The following is a 25000-nucleotide window of genomic DNA, read 5'->3' as shown; positions in this document are numbered from 1 at the left end:
TGTGAGTGAGAGAGTGAGTGAGAGAGAGAGTGTGAGAGTGTGTGAGAGAGAGAGAGAGAGAGAGAGAGAGAGAGAGAGAGAGAGAGAGAGACTGCACTCAGCGCGCACGTGTTCATGTGAAGGACAAAGATGACGCAGTTCTTTTAGTCCCAGTAGCACGTGAGCTTTATGATTTTCTACAGTTTGAAAGTCGCAGAAGAAAAACTTTCTACCACGTGATTGTTCAGGAGAGACCGAGGACACGTGGTGGTCTACCCGCATCTCTCCCTCATTTACATCGTCAGATGGAGGATTCACACTGCGCGTGTTCGTGGATGAACAACAGGAAAAATCGAATCGACTGATCGAATAATTGTGTTTTTCCATGTTGGTGCTTCGTTCACATGTTTCACTGCTCCTTTGGATCTCGTGAGTATCAACTGTACACTTTCACATGAGCTCCAACTTAGTACAGAGACTTAAATCCCAGCTGGGTACTATTACATTTGTGGGGTTTTCTTTTCTTTTCTTTACCTCTATTTCAGATAATAAATGTTTATTGTTCATACAGTATAATCTCCTGTTATTCTTATGTAAAGGAAGAGATCTTTACTGTTATGTGGTTGTGATGATTCTCTGAGTGATTAATATCAGCATTTTTGAGTTATTTTGGTGAACATATTACACTTTAAGTAAATGTAGATGTGCCTCTCACGTGTAAAGTTGTACGATCTGATTGTAAGTTTCCCCAGACATAGTTTGATGCAGTGAATCAGTGAGAGGCAACAGCTGGAAAACCTCCTGAGATCATAAATGATTACTGCACATTTCTCTGTACTATTTAGTGAATCTGTGGAAAGATCACATTCTTCTGAATCCAGCTGTGTGTCCTTCAAGAGAGACCGGTCACTGATACGTCCTCTCTACTTTAAAGATGGAACACCTTCAACAGAAAGGTCTTTCTTTCTCTTCTCATATCTGTTCTGACCCAGTGTAGGGTTGGGCTGCACAGAGTAACGAGCTCAGGATTCAAGAGAATAGATTTCTTTATAAAAATAACACAAACCACACACACACACACACACACACACACACACACACACACACACACACACACACACACTCACACACAGGTTTGCTACACGAGGTGTTTGCATATTGAAAAGACAAGTGGAATTATTTACGAGCATAAACACGACTGTACAATGTCTTCAGGGTGGACCAAGGCCAAAATAATAAACACAAAAATCTAAAAAAAAAAAGTGTAGAAGCTTCATTACAAGGAACAGTTTTTCATCCTGGAGACACTGAGGTGATTCTTCAATAAGGAAACATCATGATGTATTAATAGTACAGTGAAATAAACTGTGGAAAGAACTTGTGTGTTTTATTGAACACTTGGTGTTATATTTAATGTGATATTTATTTGGCTAGTTTTAATTGTATATTTGTGTCAGTCTATTGCACACAATTCAATTTAAAATATCAACTAAAGCAGTTTTTCTCCATGCTGCTCTTTTCACTTCTTCTTCTGGAAGCAACATTTACCAGAAAATCCTGCAGCTGATTTTAATGATCCTGATGATTGTGATTATTTTGCAGGTTGGTGAAACGTCGTGCTGCAGAAGAAGCCTGTACCTGGTTAACTTCAGTTGTAGGTCAAAACCCTTTACTCCTTAAAGAGCTGGATCTGAGCAGGAAGGAACCAGGAGACTCACGAATGGAGCAACTCGGGGCTTTACTGAAAGATTCACACTGCAAAGTTTGGAAAATGAAGTAAGAGCACCGTATACACCAGTGTCTGCTGAGTTTTACTGATAAAATGTAGTGATGTGCACTATGATTTCTTCTCTTACACACTTCATCACTCAGCAGTTTCTTCATGTGAACTTGTGTGGATCTTCCACTTCATGCCTAAGCTGTTGTTGTTCCGAGATCTTTCCACTTCACAATAACAGCACTTATAACTGTTCAAGCTGCAGCTCAGACACGACAGAAATGTGAGGAACTGACCTGTGGGAAAGGTGACATCCACTGTAAATGACTGAGATGTTCAGAACGACCTCATTGTACTAGCAGATGATTTTAATGGAGATAGCAGAGCTGCATTCTTCATATTACACACCTGTTAGCAATCTGTGGGACTGAATAAGCTGAACCCTGTTTATAAGGGATGATCGGATGACATTGGTGATGTAGTTGATATTCTGAAGAGTCTCCTTTGGTCTTGGGTCCGACTGCAGAAGGCACATTTCAAATCACACAGAAATCACCAGCAGTTAGCATCTAGCACAGAGTCAGTGCTACAGCAGGAACACTTCAGAATGAGAAGACTTTGATTTTCTCCTTTCAGACTCAGTGAGTGTAATCTGACAGAGAGAAGCTGCTCGACTTTACACACAGTTCTCAGCTCAGAATCCTCCAAGCTGACTGAGGTGGATCTGAGCAGGAATCCTCTGGAGGACTCAGGAGTGAAGCTGCTTTGTGCTGCACTGAAGAGTCCAAACTGTAAACTGAAGAAAATTCTCCCAGAAAATTCTTTCATTAAATGTTCCTCAAGCTAGTACAGAGTTGTTCAAAAAGGCTTTTATGTTTTTTGCCCCTTCAACTTGGAATGACCTACAGAAATCACTAAAGCTACAGTGTCTCATTTCCTTAAATGATTTTAAACATTATGTTAAATCTATAGAACATGAGTCCATCCACACCGGCAAATGTTTTAATTAATGGCACTTTTATTTCAATTGAAATGCACTTGAGTTGTCTTTTGCGTTTTTGTTTGTTTTGTGATTGTGTGATTTAATTTTGTTCTGCTATTTTGGCCAGGTCTCTCTTGAAAAGAGATTCTATATCTCAATGAGACTAACCTGGTTAAATAAAGGTTAAAAAAAAAAAAAAAAAAAGAAACTGAGGTCAGTTCATCTCTCCTACTGAGGCTACAGATTCTAGCTGAAGGATTGTTTATTGTTTGCATAATTAATACACAAGCAGAATAATGAGGAAAAATAATGACAGAAATGTTTATATTTCGCTCTGTATAACTGCACTGTAAAGAAATTTAACAAAAAAACCCCAGTAATTTGAACCTTTTTCGAGTTGGATTTTTTACAGTGTGTGTGCTGCCTGTTAATCTACAATCAGCAGGATTTTAATGTTAAATTAGTTTTATGAAGGAAAAAAAAATAATATTGATGTCAGTATTATGTTTTATATAATCAGAATGTTTGTAAATTCTCAACTCAACAATCCCAATATGATGGGGGCCGGGGGGTTGATGAAGTCATAAAGTATAAATATTTATCTGTAGAACTGATTTTAATAGTTTGTGAGGATTTTGTGCTTTTGTTTAGACTTTCAGACTGCAGTATAAGAGAGGAAGGATACACTGCTCTGGCTGAAGCTCTGAGATCATCACACCTGATAGAGCTGGATCTCAGAGGGAACGATCCTGGAGAATCAGGAGTGAAGCTGCTCACTGATTTACTACAGGATCCACACTGTACACTGGAGACACTGAGGTGAAATATCCGATGTCACTATTTTACACTGTAAAGTGAAGTTTGCTGGTTATTTAGTAAACAGTGCAGGAAAGAGTTTTGTGTTTGGCGAGTTTTACATAATAACAGTACAGACTGATGATTAACCATTTAACTGAGAAATAGAGATTATTGTGTAACAGATACTTTTGAATAAGGATGAAGACTGAAAACATAAACTGAAGCTCAGCTGATACACAACAAATAGTTTCCTTATTGTTCTCATTACACCGTTATTAACATGCAGCATTATTTTTCTCTACAGCTTGTTGAAAAGTGCTGATGCAGCAGAAAGCCCTCGGATCTTTCAGAAAGATTGTGGGTGAAAATCTCTTACTGAACAGGGAACTGGATCTGAACAACAAAACACTTCAGTATGTCAAAGTGAAGAATCTCTCAGCTCTGCTGCAGGATCCACATTACAGACTGCAGAAACTTACGTAAGGAACATTTACAGTTAAAGATCCTACAAATCATTTTCTTCAATATTAAAAGTAATTGGGAACCATCACTGTTTATTCAATATTGCATACAAATCAGACTTTGTTCTTGTGTTAGAATGTTGAAAGACTCTTGGGTAAAAATGCAGGTTGGAGTCCTTTAATAAATCAATGACAGACAAATGAAAAATGAAAATCATGTCGTGTTCAAAAACAGCAGAGTCAATATCAAAAGACCGAGATACAAAACTTACCATGTCAGGCATCTGATTACTAACACTGTGTGTGTGTGTGTGTGTGTGTGTGTGTGTGTGTGTGTGTGTGTGTGTGTGTGTGTGTGTGTGTGTGACTGTGTAATTGAACATTTGGGATGATTTAGAAACAGTATATCGCCGCCACCACAAACTTTTTGTAAAACAAATAATTGGAATTAAATCAATTTCTACAAATATACCGTATGCACGGGCTTCCTAAGAGACCCTGCATTATAATATAGTTTTCTTAGTTTTTTTTGTGAACACAACTTCATATTCTGACGGCTCTGCCCGTAGTTTCTCGCCGCTGAGGCTCTTTTCTCTCTCCTTTTTATTGGCGTCACCGGACACTGAAACACGTCAGATTTGCATTTCCTCGTGAACTGGCTCTCGTCTATGTGTCTGCACTGGTAATCGTCACCAAGCCCACTGCCACTAATGGTTTTGGTTATGATCCATGAAGCTGCCTCTAGAACTGCTCTTATGCCGAATACACTGAAACATTAAAGTCCTGTTCACAAGAAAATCATTTTATCTCAAGATTAAGAAAGAAAGAAAGAAAGAAATGATAATGCATGGCCTCTTTGGACTTCCAGGCACATGCTATAACAAAGAGTAATACATTTTAAATGCAGGCATTGTACAGGATCATTAGTTTTTTTCTACACACGTCAATAAAGCCATGAGTTTTTTCTTCTGATTTTTAGATTTAAAAAAAGTTGTTTTCTCAAGATCTCTTATATAAAATTATTTCACAGTAATTCAATTCAGTTCATTTTTATTTGTATTGCACTTTTAACAATGAACATTGTTTTTTACACAGATAATGTGGTGATTAAACGTAAATATGTTCTTTGTAAGTATGTTTGTCCCTGATGAGCAACTGTGGTGAAGGAAAAACTCCCCGAGATGGCATAAGGAAGAAACCTTGAGAGGAACCAGACTCAAGAGGAAACCCATCCTCATCTGGGTTGCACCGAATGTCCATTTGAAGCAGATATACGATGTTGCGGGGTTCAGTGATGATGATCAGAAGCAAACTGTATTCCTGAGTCAGTGTAGCAGACTGTTGACACCAACTACAGTCCAATCCATCCTCAAAGCTCCCGTTCTACTCCGGAATTACATGGAACCACCCAAGGTGTTGATGAGAGACCGTCCCAAGCTGCACAGAAGTGTGAAGATCCACGGAGGGGAGAGGGGCAGGAACAGTGGTCACTGGAGCCTCAGGAGCATGTTTAACTCGACCGAGAGAGAGAGAGAGAGAGAGAGAGAGAGAGAGAGAGAGAGAGAGAGAGAGAGAGAGAGAGAGAAGAGGGTGACGGGAAGAAAAGGATATGGATTATTAAGTGTCCCTATTGAAAGAAGTAAGAAGAAGAAGAAAGAAGATTGAAACCCATGATTAAGCAGGTTTGCTCTACAGCATGGATGAGTGTGTCCTTTTTTATTTTGCTCCACTTCTGAAGGTCTGAAGCAGAGATGTATAAAGTACTAGAGACTCAGACTTGAGTAGAAGTTAAAGTGTCTTTAAGCACCATACTTAAATGGAAGTACTAAAGTATTCAACATTTTTTGTACTAAGTATTGCAAGTAGTTTATTTTAAAATGTACTACTCAAGTACTGAAAGTAAAAGTACAAGTATTGTGTTATGTAGTTATTGAAGAAAGCAGTCAAAAGACATCATATTGTTTTGTTTATTTTAAATATCTTGTGTCAAACAGATTTGAAACAACGTTATAAAAAGAAAACCTAAATTGTGCCTTTTTTCTCCACAGCTGATTTCCTTCTTAAACTAATGTGCATCAAGCAGTACTTTTTGAGAACTTGCACATTTTCTTTCATCCTCAACTTGTTAGGGCAACTAAAAGATCTCAAAGGCCAGTAGGCCACATTTAGGTATTTCTTATGAAAAACAAAAGTGATTAGAAGACCTAAAAATACAGAGCTTCACTTTTTGTAAACAAACAGAACAAGTTTTCCCCTTCCCACGGATGTCCTGAACCGGTGAAAGGCAGTTTGTGGATAGGTAATCCCGAGGTGCGCGAGAGGAAGCGCGGTGCTGAGCATTCACAGGTGAAACGTCGTGCTAAACGCGTGAACAGAGATCCAAACAGTGCCGGGAGGATCGGGGTGATCCGGGCCGTGGAGAGAGTGAGGAGTCCGAGACGAAAAGGTACGAAGCGAAATTAATGCATGCGATAAAAACAGACTGACATGAACCTACACATACGTACAATAACGGACCAGGAGTGTGAGTGAATGAGGGGTTTATATAGGAGCAGGTGATTAGTGAGTGAATGAGGGGTTTATATAGGAGCAGGTGATTAGTGAGTGAATGAGGGGTTTATATAGGAGCAGGTGATTAGTGAGTGAATGAGGGGTTTATATAGGAGCAGGTGAATGAGTGAATGAGGGGTTTATATAGGAGCGGGTGATTAGTGAGTGAATGAGGGGTTTATATAGGAGCAGGTGATTAGTGAGTGAATGAGGGGTTTATATAGGAGCAGGTGATTAGTGAGTGAATGAGGGGTTTATATAGGAGCAGGTGATTAGTGAGTGAATGAGGGGTTTATATAGGAGCAGGTGATTAGTGAGTGAATGAGGGGTTTATATAGGAGCAGGTGATTAGTGAGTGAATGAGGGGTTTATATAGGAGCAGGTGATTAGTGAGTGAATGAGGGGTTTATATAGGAGCAGGTGATTAGTGAGTGAATGAGGGGTTTATATAGGAGCGGGTGATTAGTGAGTGAATGAGGGGTTTATATAGGAGTGGGTGATTAGTGAGTGAATGAGGGGTTTATATAGGAGTGGGTGATTAGTGAGTGAATGAGGGGTTTATATAGGAGCAGGTGATTAGTGAGTGAATGAGGGGTTTATATAGGAGCAGGTGATTAGTGAGTGAATGAGGGGTTTATATAGGAGCAGGTGATTAGTGAGTGAATGAGGGGTTTATATAGGAGCAGGTGATTAGTGAGTGAATGAGGGGTTTATATAGGAGCAGGTGATTAGTGAGTGAATGAGGGGTTTATATAGGAGCGGGTGATTAGTGAGTGAATGAGGGGTTTATATAGGAGCAGGTGATTAGTGAGTGAATGAGGGGTTTATATAGGAGTGGGTGATTAGTGAGTGAATGAGGGGTTTATATAGGAGTGGGTGATTAGTGAGTGAATGAGGGGTTTATATAGGAGCAGGTGATTAGTGAGTAAATGAGGGGTTTATATAGGAGCAGGTGATTAGTGAGTGAATGAGGGGTTTATATAGGAGCGGGTGATTAGTGAGTGAATGAGGGGTTTATATAGGAGCAGGTGATTAGTGAGTGAATGAGGGGTTTATATAGGAGCAGGTGATTAGTGAGTGAATGAGGGGTTTATATAGGAGTGGGTGATTAGTGAGTGAATGAGGGGTTTATATAGGAGCAGGTGATTAGTGAGTGAATGAGGGGTTTATATAGGAGCGGGTGATTAGTGAGTGAATGAGGGGTTTATATAGGAGCGGGTGATTAGTGAGTGAATGAGGGGTTTATATAGGAGTGGGTGATTAGTGAGTGAATGAGGGGTTTATATAGGAGCAGGTGATTAGTGAGTGAATGAGGGGTTTATATAGGAGCAGGTGATTAGTGAGTGAATGAGGGGTTTATATAGGAGCAGGTGATTAGTGAGTGAATGAGGGGTTTATATAGGAGCAGGTGATTAGTGAGTGAATGAGGGGTTTATATAGGAGCGGGTGATTAGTGAGTGAATGAGGGGTTTATATAGGAGCGGGTGATTAGTGAGTGAATGAGGGGTTTATATAGGAGCGGGTGATTAGTGAGTGAATGAGGGGTTTATATAGGAGCAGGTGATTAGTGAGTGAATGAGGGGTTTATATAGGAGCAGGTGATTAGTGAGTGAATGAGGGGTTTATATAGGAGCAGGTGATTAGTGAGTGAATGAGGGGTTTATATAGGAGCAGGTGATTAGTGAGTGAATGAGGGGTTTATATAGGAGCAGGTGATTAGTGAGTGAATGAGGGGTTTATATAGGAGCGGGTGATTAGTGAGTGAATGAGGGGTTTATATAGGAGCAGGTGATTAGTGAGTGAATGAGGGGTTTATATAGGAGCAGGTGATTAGTGAGTGAATGAGGGGTTTATATAGGAGTGGGTGATTAGTGAGTGAATGAGGGGTTTATATAGGAGTGGGTGATTAGTGAGTGAATGAGGGGTTTATATAGGAGCAGGTGATTAGTGAGTGAATGAGGGGTTTATATAGGAGCAGGTGATTAGTGAGTGAATGAGGGGTTTATATAGGAGCAGGTGATTAGTGAGTGAATGAGGGGTTTATATAGGAGTGGGTGATTAGTGAGTGAATGAGGGGTTTATATAGGAGCAGGTGATTAGTGAGTGAATGAGGGGTTTATATAGGAGTGGGTGATTAGTGAGTGAATGAGGGGTTTATATAGGAGTGGGTGATTAGTGAGTGAATGAGGGGTTTATATAGGAGCAGGTGATTAGTGAGTGAATGAGGGGTTTATATAGGAGCAGGTGATTAGTGAGTGAATAAGGCCGGAGCTGTAGGTCAGGGGGGCCAACCAGTCAGAGACCGAGAGCCACATTTTATACTGTGTTACCGCAAAGAGCCACATCATACACATGGGCACACATGAACATCACCCATCCCTTCCTCTTACACACACACACACACACACACACACACACACACACACACACACACACACACACACACACACACACACACACACCTCTGCTCAGCCAGATTTATTGGAAATGTCACACACCAACATAATGACAGAAATGGACTCCTACAGTTCTAAGACCACAGGACAGTCATTTTCAACAATGAACACTGCACTGTCTCACACACACAAACTCTCAGTTTAACCAAGTCCACAAACAAAAATATAATAATTTACAATCGCGTTTCTCTTTTACTCTGCATGGTACTTAGTGGGACTTTTGGCATCCTTGCCTTAAACAATCCCCTTCAAATCTGCCTCGTATTCCGTTGTTGCCACTCGAAGCAATTCTTTCACATGTGTGTCAGTCAGAACAGATCGATGCTTTGATTTCACGTGTTTCGGGTAGAAAACAAGGACTTTGTGTTTTTTTGTATATGTGTGTGTTCACTTCGCTTGAGTTCAATACGGTATTTTCCTCAAATGCGCATGTGCGTGAGATGAATATACCGCAAAGTTTCCCAGTAGGAGCGAGATCATTTAAGTCTTAAAAATACCGTATTGAACTCAAGCGAAGCGAACACACACATTAAAAACAACACAAACTTCTATATGAACGTAAGAGCCGCAAGAAACCAGCCAAAGAGCCGCATGCGAGCCGCAGGTTGGCCACTCCTGCGTTAGAGGAAGCGGAGGCAATGACAGCCCACAAAGGGGGCGTGGCAGGTGGATTCCTGACAATAATGTGGGTTTGGAATGATGTTTAGTGAGACGGATGATCCGCTGTGGAGACCCCTAATGGGAGAAGCAGAAAGAAGAAGAAGCAGCAGAACTATTACAGTAGTAACAAAACAGAGTACAGAGAAAATAGTTCTGCCCTGTGCTGCCCTGATTGGCCACATGAAAACAACACTGATCAAAAAAATCAAAAAATAAAATGACCATACATTTATCATTTTTTGTTAAAGATTTAAGTGCAATAATCAGTTGTTAGTATTTATTTTTATTAGTTGTTATAGGTTTTAACTGTAATTAATAGAAAATAAACAGTTTTAAGAGAATTAAATTAAACAGTTCTGAACTGTAAAAAAGATGGTTATGAACCGTAATTATTACAATGTAAACCCTGTATTTTGACGGGTATAAACTGCATTTTATAACAACATAAACTGATTGATTAAACAGTACAATGGGTGCAATCCTGTAAAATGAATAACGTTCCTACTGTACTTTTGACGGTAAAGTTCTAGCAGCCACAGCTGCCGGTTTTTTACTGTAAAATGTATGGTTTATTTTTACAGTGTAACATATTATAGCATATTGCAGACATTTCTACAGAACTACCCAGAAGAACAGGACAACTTAGAATTTTTCTTTATTAAAAGAAATGAAGATGAAAACATTCATCAAAAATATTAAAATTGTGACCCAAATGAAATACAAATTCTACGAGAGGACAAAAGCTCAGGAGGAAAGAGCAGTTTTTCTTCTCACTGTGCTGTAGTCTGAATTATAAATGTAGAAATTATATGATGCTTAAAAAAATACCTTTTCAGAATTAAGTACAATATATTTTAAAGATACACTAATTTACCGTCTGTTCTGTGTTTAATTGTTGACATTTGGTAAATGTGTGTAACTCTGTTTTGTTCTGATCATTTTCAGTGTAATTGTGAACTAAAATAATTTGGAATTACTGAATGAGATTGTAATGTTGTACCTGAATAAAGCAGTAAATATCCAGTCAGTCTCTTGTCTCTGTTCTCACTGAACAACATGATTAGAGCAAAAATACCTGTGTAACCATTTACACAAACACACACACACACACACACACACACACACACACACACACACACACACACACACACACACACACACACACACACACACACACACACACACACAAATCTTAACATCATCCTGTATGTAATTGGGTCAATACTGGAGTTCCCATAAACTTCAGGACAAACAATATTGTTATTGATACTTGTGGGTTGTTTTTTTTTTTTTATCTTTGTACACTTCCGTGTTACTGTGAATAAGAAGCTTCAGCTTGTGATTTTCTGTATCTGAATGATGTCATCACGCTGGCTGACATTTGCTTGCAGTGTGTGATTTCCATTTGTGTATTTGTGTGAAAGGCAGAAATATAAAAAATGTGGGTTCACATTACATAACTAAATGACACCAGTGTAAGAAGCTATACACACACACACACACACACACACACACACACACACACACACACACACACACACACACGCACACACACACACACATATATATATAAACAAAACATCCAAGTGAACAATTTTACTCCGATTAATTGAAAAATACTTGTCCGACTAATCGATTATAAAAAATAATCATTAGTTGCAGAACTTTAACAATAAACTCAAACAATAAACTCTTGAAATAAAGTTTTGAAATAAAATGCAAAGTTACTGCTCTCACCACTTCATATGGAATTTCTTACCTTTTTTCTGTTTTCCTTTTTTTGTTAGTGAATGTGTTCAGTTCAAACACACGTGAACATAAACTGAATTCTGACACCCACAAATATAAATCATTTCATCTTTACCCATAAGGTTTCCAGATCACTAAAGGTGTTTAAACTCACTCACATTTTTGGACCATTTAGTAATTTAATTTTAATTTCAAATATGATAATGACAGCAAGAAGGTTTATTCTGTAAAGTCCAACATGGTTGGAAACCTCAGATGTTTCTCTGTCCAGACAAATGTTTTTTTTTTGTTTGTTTGTTTTTTTATATGTTGTTTATGCAAATGTCCTCTTTTATTTCACAAGAAAGTTCCTGTAGTCTGAGACATTTTTACATTCTTCCTTTTTGATCTGTCTGATGTTCTCACACTCCGCTGAAACTATTACAGAAACTCAAACGTCCTTCACAATTTTCACAATCAATCTTGGTTCGATCCTGGAGAGAAAAGAACAGGGAAATATATCTGATACATTCAGTCATTTTATTTCACTAGAAATGACTTTAAATCATCATGTAAATATTGATTTGTCTTTTTCTCTCCATCAGCCAGAATTGTACACAATAATGATGAACACAATGATGAATAATAAATATGATCAATAATAATGGTGAATGAATTAAATCAGCATGTTAGAAATGAGGACATTAAATATCATTTCTGCAGGAATGGATGTGAGGAGTTTAATCTCTTTGGGTTAATAGAAGGAGAAACAGTGTTAAATTAGAATCAGAAGGTTATTAAAGTGAATTTTAAACCAGTTTATACAGAATCACCTTTTCATTAACATTTTCATTGTTACTAAATGGATTCATCAGTCAGGACACAATTATTACTAATAGATTATTATCTTATCATCTGACACCAATGTTTTAGATTCTTCCAACATTTCACTAAAATACTGCTCTGTACTACTACTGTTACTATTATACTACTGTGTGTTTTCTCACAATGGAGGTAAAATAGTGAATGGTTTGTGTAGAAAAGAAAAGCCTACATGAAGTAAGTTCTCTGTACTTGAAGTGTATCTGACCGGTTCCCCTGCAGCAATAACAAGTGTTTCTGAAGGATCTTCCTCCAGCTCGAATCCACTCCCTTTGTGGTTATTTCTCAGAATTATCCAAAACCAATCAATACATCAATAAAGAAATCAATCATTCTGATCATTAGGAGAACTCTCACTATCACAGACTTATATAAATTCTAATTGTATTTGTCACATACACATTCATACAGAGTACGACATATGGTGAAATGCTTTTTTGATTGTCCGACTTGTAAACATGGAAAGAAATACAATATAAAGCTACAAATAAAAAGAGTAATGTAATGTAAAAATAAATCAAATAAAGTATATTAAAATATTACGGAAGTGCATTGCATTCACAAAGAGAGAAAAAAAAATCACAGAAAGGATCTCTTAATATCTCATAATTATTCAATCCCGATCTCATAATTATTACTTAATATCTCATAATGATGAGTTCAGGATCTCATAATTATGATAATTGTGGACAGTCTGTGGCAGGGGATCGTTTTAGCGCATAACACCGGATCTGACGTTACTGCATTCTTTGCTCGGAAACGTCTCATTGCGTAACCATGGAGATGTAGCAGATATCATATGGTTTAGCTTGATGACTGTACATTAGTTTAATTAGCGACTGGACATTTCCTCGTTTATCTGCCTAATTCATTTAGTTACGGTAAATCTTGCAGCTTTGTTCACCACTTAAAGTACTTATGTTGTTGACTAAAAGTAGTTCAGGCAGTTTATTTATATATATAATTTTTTATTTTTTTATTTTAATGTTTTATATATATATAATTTTTTAATTATAAATATAAATCTTTATTGTCAGTTGAATGTTGTGATCTCTGCATCTGTACACTTTAAACTCTGATCAGTTTATTATAATCAACTTAAATACAAAACATTCAAGACGTAATATTTTGTCATTTACACATAAAAGCTTAAAGTAATCACCAGTATGAAAAAATAACTTAGTAGTAAACTTAAATGCAAAATAGTGAAAACTTCATATTTTAGGTCAAATCCACTAAATAGGATTGGAAACTTCCATTTCAGTTTGTTTTATCTGTTGTGAATGAGCACACGATGCTGAACATTTAAATAATGAACATTTTTTTCTTTCATTTTATAGAAACACACAACAAAGCAACGAATATCATTGTGATCATGATGCAGCGTGTTCTGGGAACACTGGTTCATGGTGGAGGAAGACTCCATCTATCACAGGGCATCGTGTACACACACACACACACACACACACACACACACACACACACACACACACACACACACACACACACGCACACACACACACACACGCCCCATGAACATTTCTATGAGGTTCATTGAAGACAGAAGTTTAAACCCGTCTTTTCAGATGAATATTTCTTTTACATTTTTATAATAAAATATTTGATATGAGAGAAAATAGATTCATGTCTAATACACTATAAACTATTTCCTGAAGTGTTACTAATGATAACAGCACAAACATGTACCTGAAACTCACTGGTAAAAACATCAGTAAAAGTGAAGAAAGTTTCCACACACTATCTCACGATGCCGTTGTCTCCTATTTGGTGATGCGTTCAGAAAGGAACGATCTACTTCAAAACAAGAAGCAAAACTTACTTCAGCACCTCATTGTAGTGGACAGAGACGTGTCCTGTGATGTTATAATATAAAAAATATAAAATAGAATTAAAAAAGGCAGTGAAATGAACAAAAAGGTGGTTTGTTGTTTGAGGGCAACACAAGGCCGTAGAGGACTAATGTAATCTAAGATTTTACGTTTTATTTTTAAGGATCAAAATGTTCAGCAGGATTTTTCTCTTTCAGCAGACTTTCATTGTGATGAACTTCAACAAGTGTCAACTGAGAAGAAAACTGACTGACTCTCACCTACAGAATCTACTGAGTGTGTCAGCAAATCAGCTTCAGCCTAATTTAGAAAAACCTTTAATTTAATGAGCAGCTTCATGCCTTTCATCTCTCATATAAATGATCAGGGTCTGGGCTTAAACCAGGGTCGACCGTAACAGAGGCTTACACCGGGCAACTCGAGATCAGGAGGCTTGAGGGCAGGAGACTTAAAGAAACAACTCGGGAAACAGACCTCACAACATCAAGAAACAAACCACCCACACTGTCACAAAAGGGGAACTTAAACACAGACTAATGGGGCACAAGAGGAAGATCTGAGAAACTGATGAGGGACTCGGAAACACTCTGGCGACATCTGGTGGGGAAAAACAAGAACTACAAGGAAACAAAGGAAAAGCCTAGAAGGAACCACCAGATCCTGACAATAAATAGGATTGTTTCTGTGTTTTATTTATGTCGATTACAGAGTCGTGCTTTCTATTTATTTATTTATTTATTTATTTCAACATATTATAAAATTATAGATGAATCTACCATGGCAGCTTTTATTATAATATAATACAGTTTCGGCCCACAGCCCTCAGTCAAGTCTGATTTTTGGCCCTTCATAGGAAAAAGATTTAAGCAACTCTGAAAATTAGGAACTCCTCACATCCCAGTCACAAACTGTTTAACCTTTTTTCATCCAGGAGATTCAGATACAGGTTCAGGGCCTGCTTTTTTCCTACAACCATCACCCTACTGAACTCTACACTACACTGCTAGGAAACTGATGGTAGTGGTGCTGGTACTGATGGTCCACTCTGGCACCAAGGTGGTGGTATGAACTTCCCCTAGATGTCCGTACAGCAGAGTCCCTGACTATCTTTAAGCAACGATTGAAGACCTACCTCTTCCTGAAACACTTAAATTAGCACTTTCCAAGTTTGCTTTGTAGAATTCAAGAGTTATATTTATATTAAGTTTGTAATCTTGCGTACCAGTGTAGATTTATTCATTACTAGAGACTTAAAGCACTTTTGTACTTCGCTCTGGATAAGGGCGTCTGCTTAATGCCGCAAATGTAAATGTAAATGTAAATGTGATGTCCACTCTGTAGCATCTCTGTATAATTATAACTGTATAGAACTGTAAATTCACATCATATTCTAGATTATCTTATAAATCTGTATACTGTACACACTGTGTATTATCTGGATACTGTTGATACATTGTTCACTTATACACACATCTCACACACGTTCATCTCAGTGTGGAGTGCAAGATTGTTGATGGCACACCACATTGTCAGGTGCCAAACTTCTTTCATCCTTTCATTTTTGTTACTGATAAGGGCTACCACCGTGGTGCCATCTGCAACTTGATAATGAAGTTTGAGCCATGCTCAGGTGTGCAGTCATGGGTAAAGACAGAGGGGTAGGATAGGGCTTAGAACACAGCCCTGTGGCACACCATTGTTTAAGGTGAGGATGAAGGGGATGCAGATGTTGATCCTAACACACTTTGGTCTTTTAGTAAAAAAAGTCCAAGGTCCAGTTGCAGAGGCAGAGGCTAATGGCAAGATTATGAGTTAAGAGATCACTTTGGATCGGATCACAGTATTAAATGCAGAACTGCAATTGATGAATAACATCCCGACATTTATGTTGGATGGGGGCGATAACATTTTCACATAGTCCCAACTTTCAAAATGAATCCTTATGAAATATAAAATGAAATAATTGTTTTAAAACTGCTTTTTGTATTTACTCAGGTTACCTTTGTGTAATATTAAAAATAGCTTGATGAGCTAAATTATTTAAGTGTGACAAATATGCAAATAAATACAAAATCTAAATAATCCATAAAAAACAGTCACACCACTGTATATAAGCAACCAGTTTGTAATGGAAAATTTAATTTCTTATTTAATTTTTACCTGACATTTGCGTCTTTCCATCTGTCCATGTTATTTTTGTGTCATTAATGTTAAATGTCATAATGTATGCTGTATTTTAAAGTGATGCATCCTTTGTAATGGCACCCCTGTGCGCTCACACACACACACACACACACACACACACACACACACACACACACACACACACACACACACACACACACACACACACACACACACACAATCTGTGAGAGAGGCGAGCGGACGCCGAAGAGGCGTCTTGAATCATATATGAAAATGTCATTTAAAATGTTTTACTCGTATCATATCTGTATTTGTATAATAAAGGCGGCTTTTCTTTGTTATTATTGCAGCCTAATGATTTGTTGGATTCACCACCAACCAACAGAACAGCACATTCACCATAACCTAAACATTAATCCTTTGATCTCAATAGCAATAAATATATAAAATATCATAATGATAATATAATAAAGCTCTTTAATAGGTGATGTTTCTCTCAAAGTGTGCAGAACAAAAATAATAAACTAATCTTTTCATTAGAAGGTAAAATAAATGCATTTAAAATCATAATAAAATCTCCACAATAACACTGGTAATCACTCCGACACGTGCCGTTTTCTGTTACAGACCCCTATTAAAGACACAAATAATTATGTGGCCCTCTTTTTGGTAACGGTGGTTTGTACAGAGTCTCCACTCTGGCTTAATATCAGCATTAAAACCCTGAACACTTCTCCATGGGGTGTCCACCCTCCCCCTCAGCTTTTTATTTTCAGAACCTTAACACACGCCCTGTAGAGCAGCTTCTCCGTCACTGACCCAAAGTCCATCTCCCCTTCACCCCAGCACTACAGGAGGGGGCGCTCACACCCGTCGAGGTCAGGAGCTATGGGAAAAAGCTGGGGAAAGGGTTCATCCTCTGCAAGACCAGCTTCAGTTTGTTGATGGTCCATCAGCTGAACACGCTCCTCTGATGTTGGTGCAGATCTCCAGCAGTGTAGGAGCTGATTGACAACACGCAGGGACCTCAGTCCCATACGCGCTGCCATGTCCTCTGCCCTCGACAAGTCTGACCCCATGATGTTCTCACGCTCCTGGAGCGTTACGATGCCTGAGGAGACTAGAGTTCTGGTCAGTGCAGGAACGGTCACACTGGAGATGTCCAGTCACCGGCCGTAAACCAGAGGCTCCTCCAGCAACCAGTGTAGTGTTCGACAGCATTAGTTCTGTTTTTTAAAAAGTTTTTTAAAAAGTTCCAGATTTTAAAAAGTCCACGGTAAAACATTGGTAATCCAGAAACGTCCGGCATTTTCGTGTCCATAAAAAAAACAAGGCTCTGTTCAGCCCCAGTCCTCCAACTGTGCGTAATAATCCACTGGCTGCTGCTCTCCATACCATGTCTCTGGGTCCAGTGAGGAGTCTCTGGATGAACTGGAGGCGGAATGCTGCAGCTCTGCTGGACAGCTGGACCAACCAGTGCTCTCCTTCTTCTTTTGGCATATGAAGAACACTCTAAGGAATCCAGTGCAGTTTGTCCCAAAAGAAATCCACCAGCAGGGCCTGGATGTTTCCCAGCAGGTTCGGTGGAGGATCGACGCAGGTTAGCTTGTGCCAGAAGGATGACGCGGCGAGGTTGTTGATGACAAGCGTTCGCCCCCTGTAGGACATCTTTGGGACCAACCATCTCCACCTGTTCAGCCTTGCCTTGCCTTGCCTGATCCCTCTGTACACTCTAAAAGAAGCACATAAACCACCGTTGACCTTCAGAACACTCTCAATCTCACTGTACAGCACCCTGATCACGGCTCTGAAACCAGGGTTGAACCCAAAGCTTTCCAGCACCTTCCACAAGTATTCATGCTCAACCCGGTCAAAAAGCATTTTCCTGGTCTAGGAAAATCAGACCAGTCTTTAAACCCATAATCCCAGAGACGTCCAAAATGTCACAAATTAATTATATATTGTCAAAAATCGACCTGCCAGGCACACAGTACGTCTGGTCATGGTCAATGATCTGCTCAATCACCTTCATCAGTCTTGATGCTAATGCTTTTGACAGCAGCTTGCAGTCAGTGCACAGTAGTGACACTGGGCACCAGTTCTTCAGCTGGGTCAGGTCTCCCTTCTTTGGCAGCAGGGTCAAGACGGCTCTCCTGCAGCTTGATGGGAGCTGACCACCTTTCACACTCTCTCTTAGGACTTCCAGCACCTCCTGCCCTATAACTGCCCAGAACGCCTTAAAGAACACAACATCTATTTCTGGCACCTGCCCATTCTTCATAAACTGAAAAAGAACTCATAAGGAGCATCCATCTCAGTGACGCTTCTAAAGCATGAGCAGACCAGCACCCCCTCTACTGCAGTGTCCAACAGGTCGTTCATTTTGGCTTTTTTGGTTTTGAGGGCTTCAATATGCCCTTGATTTCCTGTGGCCTCCAAACACTGGAGTTCCACCGTCTCTATCTCCAGAGCTTTCAGAAATCTGGCAATGTCTCTTGTGACATTGAGAGTTTATTGTTGACAGAAAATTTAATTTGTGCCTTTGTCACATCCCACCACTGCTGTAGGGAGATAAAAGCTCCTTCTCACGTGACGTAGCTTCCTGTGTTTGACTTGTTTGCCGCGAGTTACGTGTTTGTATCTCTCGGCGTCTTTCAAACAAACTTTGCTATCTATCTATCCGTTTTTCCTCTTTTAATAATCCTTAATTGTTTTTGTCTTCCTGACTTGTGCCTGTAGTTAGTTAACTCGCCTATTACTAGTGTTGTTTATATTTATTTTCTCTCACTCACATCTCTGTATAATAAATCTGTTCGTGACGATAAGCACTATGCCGGTTGTTTGTCTGCATTCGAGCACAGGTGAGGACTCGTTCGAGTTGCAAACGGTGGCGTTGGAGATGGAGGCATTGGAGAAACAGATTCGCGAGCTGCATGTAAAGCATGACCGGCTGCGAGAGCGGAAAGCGGCGCTGGAAACATCCCGGGCGGACGCGCACTCATCCCAGGTAAACTCCCAGGTTGAACCTAACGCTCCCAGCACATCAACTCCGCGTGCTTCTATGCCCAGGCCCAGCGCACCTACAACTCCGGCACCGGTGCAACATGGACCCTGGATGCGACCGCGGCGGAAGAGACAAGCCAAGCCCCGATCGAGGACGTCTCCACCTCCACCACCGGCCTTCGAGATCTCGACCGAGAACCGCTTCGTCCCCCTCCGCGAGACGGAACGCGACACTGTTATTCTCGGAGATTCCATCGTCCGGCATGTCCGCGCTACCCGAGCTAAAGGTAAGGTGCACACTCGCTGTTTTCCTGGTGCTCGTGTTCTGGATGTCGCTGCGCAGGTACCCGCGATCCTGAACGAGAACTTCGGAGCGGTTGTTCTCCATGCCGGATCAAACGACACCAGGCTGCGGCAAACGGAGATCTTAAAGAGGGACTTCAGGATCCTGGTGGAGACGGTACGCAGCACATCACCCACAACGAGGATCATTGTGTCAGGACCTTTTCCCACTTACCAGCGAGGGGCTGAGAAGTTTAGTAGACTTTTAGCTCTAAATGAATGGTTACAGTCATGGTGTCGAGAACATAAACTTCTCTTTGTTAATAACTGGAACTGTTTCTGGGAGCGTCCTAGGTTCTTCCGCCCTGATGGCCTGCACCCCAGCAGAGTTGGAGCAGCAGTGCTATCAGATAACATCTCTAGGATACTACACACCATCTGACTGGTAAGACATCAAGAAATCTTCAACTATAAGAACACGCATACTACAGACCAAATAGTTACAAGTTCACACACAGCCCAGTTTATAGAAACCGTATCTATTCCTCGTGTAGTAAAACCAAGAATTACATACACAAGATCCAGAAATAATCTTATTGCAGTTAAAACTGAAAAATGCCAGATAAGCAAACACAACAAAGTTCTAAAGTTCGGTCTTTTAAACATTAGATCACTTGCACCCAAAGCACTGATTGTAAATGAGATGATCACAGAGAATAATCTCGATGCACTCTGTCTCACTGAGACCTGGATTAAACCAGGTGATTATATGGGTCTAAACGAGTCGACACCGTCAGGATATGTTTATAAGCATGAGCCCCGTCAGACTGGTCGTGGGGGGGGGTGTAGGAACCATTTATAGTGCTTCTCTTAATGTTAGTCAGAGATTAGGATTCAGCTTTAAATCATTTGAAGTGCTCGTTCTTAAAATTGCACTTTCAGAGATGCATAGAAAACTCGCTCTGGTCACCGTGTACAGACCCCCAGGACCCTACGCTGATTTTCTTCATGAGTTTGCTTGTTTTCTCTCAGACCTCCTGATCAGCTTTGATAAAGTGCTGCTTGTAGGAGATTTTAATATTCATGTAGATGATGAAAACGATGCCCTAGGATTATCATTTGTCGATTTACTAAACTCTTTTGGAGTTAAACAAAACGTCACCAGACCAACCCACCGTTTTAACCACACACTAGACTTAATAATATCCCACGGAGCAGACGTCACTGATATAGATATTTTACCCCAGAGTGATGACATCACAGACCATTATCTCCTACTGTACACACTACCGGTAGAGCAGATTAACCGTGTTTCACCACGTTATCGACCTGGTAGGACTATTATTCCAACCACTAAGGACAGATTCATAAATAACCTGCCTGATTTATCTCAGTTTCACATTAAACCCATAAATGCTGATCATCTTGATGAGATGGCGAACAACATAGACCTTATCCTCACTAGCACTTTAGACACTGTTGCCCCCACCTGGTTAAAAAAGGTTCGAGAACAAGCACCTGCACCTTGGTATAATAGTCATACGCATGCCCTAAAGAGAACAACACGTAATCTGGAGAGAAAATGGAGGAAAACTAAATTGGAGGTATTTAGAATTGCGTATAAAGACAGTATGCTTAGCTACAGACAGGCGCTAAAAGCTGCTAGAGCTAAACACCTGAGCAAACTCATAGAAAATAACAAAAACAATCCCAGGTTCCTTTTCAGTACAGTCGCTAAATTAACAACAAATCAGGGATCTGAAAAATGTGTTCCATCACAGTTTAGTAGTGAAGACTTTATGAATTTCTTCACTGAAAAAATAGATAACATTCGAAAAACAATTGTGGCAGTTCAACCTGTGACAGCATCTCCCGACACAATCGTACTTACAACCCCACAACTACACTGTTTTACATGTATAGGACAGGAAGAGCTGTATGATGCTATTATGAAAGCTAAATCAACAACATGTCAGTTAGATCCAATTCCCACTAAACTACTGAAGGAAGTGTTATATACAGCTGGTGAGCCTCTTTTAAATATTATTAACTCCTCACTATCGTTAGGTCATGTCCCTAAATCCCTCAAGTTAGCAGTTATTAAGCCCCTCATTAAAAAACCTAATCTGGATCCAAACACGCTATCGAATTACAGACCAATTTCAAATCTCCCATTTATGTCTAAGATTTTAGAAAAGATTGTCGCTGCCCAGTTATGTAACCACTTGCAGGAGAACAATATCTTTGAAGAGTTTCAGTCAGGTTTTAGGCCCCATCATAGCACAGAAACTGCTCTAGTTAAAATCACTAACGACCTGTTTTTAGCTTCAGACCAAGGCTACATCTCCCTATTAGTTTTACTAGATCTTAGTGCTGCGTTCGACACTATAGATCATGATCTTCTCCTCGATCGCTTACAGAATTACATCGGTATTCAGGGACAGGCATTAAGCTGGTTTAAATCCTACCTGTCCAATCGTTACCATTTCGTAGATTTAAATGGAGAGCTATCCAGGATAATGCTAGTAAATTATGGCGTGCCACAAGGGTCAGTTCTGGGACCCCTGCTTTTTACAATATACATGCTTCCATTAGGAAATATTATTAGAAGGCATGGAATTAGCTTCCATTGTTATGCTGATGATACCCAGCTATATATTTCATCCAAACCAGGCGATACAGCTCAATTAGCTCGCATAACTGAGTGTGTTGAAGAAATAAGAGATTGGATGACCCATAACTTTCTGCTATTAAATCCTGATAAAACGGAGATTTTGCTCATCGGCCCAAAAAATAGTACACAGAAGCTCCAGCATCTCAGCCTGCATTTAGACGGTTGTTCTGTAACTACTAGTTCAACGGTAAAAGACCTGGGAGTTATTTTAGACAGCAACTTATCTTTTAAAAATCACATCAATCAAGTTACAAAAACAGCCTTCTTTCACCTTAGAAATATTTCTAAGCTAAGAAATATGTTATCTATATCTGATGCAGAGAAGCTCGTCCATGCGTTTATGACCTCTAGAATAGACTACTGTAATGCATTACTAGGTGGATGTCCTGCATCATTAATAAACAAGCTTCAGTTAGTTCAGAATGCCGCAGCAAGAGTTCTTACTAGGTCAAGAAAATACGATCATATAACCCCAATCTTATCGTCCCTACATTGGCTTCCTATTAAGTTTCGAATAGACTACAAACTACTGCTACTCACTTATAAAGCACTAAATGGTTTGGCTCCCATGTATCTATCCAGTCTCTTAACACGCTACAATCCGTCACGCTCCCTGAGATCTCAAAACTCTGGGCTTCTAGTAGTTCCTAGAATAGCAAAGTCCACTAAAGGCGGTAGAGCATTTTCACATTTAGCTCCTAAACTCTGGAATAGTCTTCCTGACAGTGTTCGGGGTTCAGATACACTCTCCCAGTTTAAGTGTAGATTAAAAACATATCTTTTTAGCAAAGCCTACACATAACACACATCACACACATCACATCACAACCTTGTGCTCCAGAACATCTGATCACATGCACATTATCAACTTGTGCTGTTAATATCATGAACAGCAGCTACGCTAATTCCTCTCCACTGCTTCTCTTTCTCTCCCCATCCCGAGGCTTCCTGAGGTTTGGCCAGCTCCAGTCACGTCCCACCTCGTGAAGATTATGGACCTATGGATGATCATGGAGAAGTAGATGCCGAGTGTTTAAAGGCCCTGGCATGGAGAAGCTGATACTGGATCTATGATGATCACAAATTGTTCTGTATTGTTGAAAGATTTATGACCAAACTTTTGATGTCACCCATATGAGGATGGGTTCCCCTTTGAGTCTGGTTCCTCTCAAGGTTTCTTCCTCATATCATCTAAGGGAGTTTTTCCTTGCCACTGTCGCCACGGCTGCTCATCAGGGACAAACGCACACCATTCACCTTCACTGTTGTTTTCTGTAAAGCTGCTTTGAGACAATGTCTGTTGTGAAAAGCGCTATACAAATAAACTTGACTTGACTTGACTCACGTTTTAACCAATTCCATAAAAAAATAAAAGACTCTCTAAAATTAGCATCTTCTAGAAGTGTGGTGTTAAAATGCCAGTAGCTGCTCTTAGGTTTAATATTCTTTTTACTGATGGTGCACTGGACCATACAGTGATCTGAGATGCCTACTGGAAAAATAAAACATCTTGTAAAAAAAAGTTAAGTTGATCCTTAAAACAATAAAAGTGATCTAATCTCACCAGGAAGAGCGTGTTATGTCTCACGTGTACTGTCTCTGTTTTTAATGAAAATTTCTCCATGCTTCACAGAGATCGTGGGTCTCCACCAACTCCCACAGGTGCTTACGGGAAGCTACATGAGGCTCTGCATGATTTCTGTCTATATTGTCTGCTGTTCAATTAAAATCTCCTCCCAAAACTAAAAACTCTGCAGTGCTGCAGTTTAAAATAACATTGTTAAGTTTGTGTAAAAACTTCATTCTCTCCACTGCACTGGTGAGAGCGTCCACACAGATAAACACTAAAACCTCATTCTCATTAAAAACATCTACATTTAAAAGCCTCCCATTTAAAATTCCCTCTTGTAAGAAACAGGAATATAATTGTGATTAAAAAGCAGGGCAACACCAGGTTAAAATCACAAACTCGTCCCACTCCTTCACCCAATCAGCAGTGTTACTGCCGCACTGTGGGTCTCCTGCAGCATAACAACATCCACACGCTTCTGTCTTGTAAACTCATAAAGCTTTGCTCTTTTTCCATAATCCCTCGCTCCGTTTATGGTAAAACTCGCAACTTGAAACCCGTTCATTAAAAAATTTAATAAAAGTAAAACAAATAAATGCGAAAAGAACTAAAATTAAAACACCACACACACACTATCAGTCTTCATCAGAGTTTCCCTACTGACCTTCATTATCAGCTTTTTTAACCTAAAGATTTCCTGATCTGTAAAAGCTCCTTCTCTGCTTTATATCGTTGACGAACTGCTTGTGGTCCGGGAAAAACTCCTCGACTAATACGTTCTTCTGTTACTTGGTGGTTTTTAAAAAACTCTTTAATGTCCTCAGCACTATATAATACATTCACCAGTTCCTCCTGAGAGTCTAGATTAAAGACTGATTCAGACATTGTGTCTTCACTGTCTGATTCTGGTTCATCCACCTTCATGTCTTTCTTTGCCTGCTTCTTCCTTTTATTTGACACCTTAAACTGGGGCTTGTCGTCCATCTCCACGTCTCCCCTATCCCCTTGCACTGGTGTAGTGACTGGTGTCTCCTGGCGACAGCTCTGCACCCCTGTGCCTGCCTCTGCCAGCTCAGGCAGCTCCAGAGTCCACTGGGACCTTTTCGGTTTCACAAGGCCTCTCCAGGTCCAGTTCAGCCGAGCACGGCTTTCCCGGGCCCAGTTCAGCCGAGTATGGCTTTTCTGGGCCTGGTTTAGCCGAGCAGAGCTTCTCCTGGTCCGGTTCGGCCGAGCAGGGCTTCTCAGGGGTGATTATGTTGTTAG

At 39.8% G+C, this 25000-nt stretch overlaps 1 protein-coding gene and 1 long non-coding RNA gene across 3 annotated transcripts in view; one reads left to right on the top strand and one right to left on the bottom strand.

Annotated features, from left to right (window-relative positions):
• LOC310732027 (uncharacterized protein) overlaps positions 1-25000 on the top strand; it is a 141424-nt gene that overhangs the window by 26400 nt on the left and 90024 nt on the right. For both annotated transcript variants that reach the window (XM_083552179.1, XM_083552180.1), the window contains one exon: positions 3330-3497. In XM_083552179.1, coding sequence (XP_083408305.1) covers positions 3330-3497 — 168 coding nt within the window. The remainder of the gene's footprint in view (positions 1-3329; positions 3498-25000) is intronic.
• On the bottom strand, positions 1832-2324 carry LOC310732216. The gene is made up of 2 exons (XR_014535395.1): positions 2015-2324; positions 1832-1961 (listed from the first exon to the last, which is right to left on the bottom strand). It is a non-coding gene; the product is annotated as an uncharacterized lncRNA (long non-coding RNA).

Source organism: Silurus aristotelis (assembly GCF_946808225.1).
Source record: "Silurus aristotelis genome assembly, chromosome: 10".
Classification (NCBI taxonomy): domain Eukaryota; kingdom Metazoa; phylum Chordata; class Actinopteri; order Siluriformes; family Siluridae; genus Silurus; species Silurus aristotelis.
The sequence above is the reverse complement of the archived record's forward strand: the minus strand, read 5'-3'. Positions and strand labels throughout refer to the sequence as shown.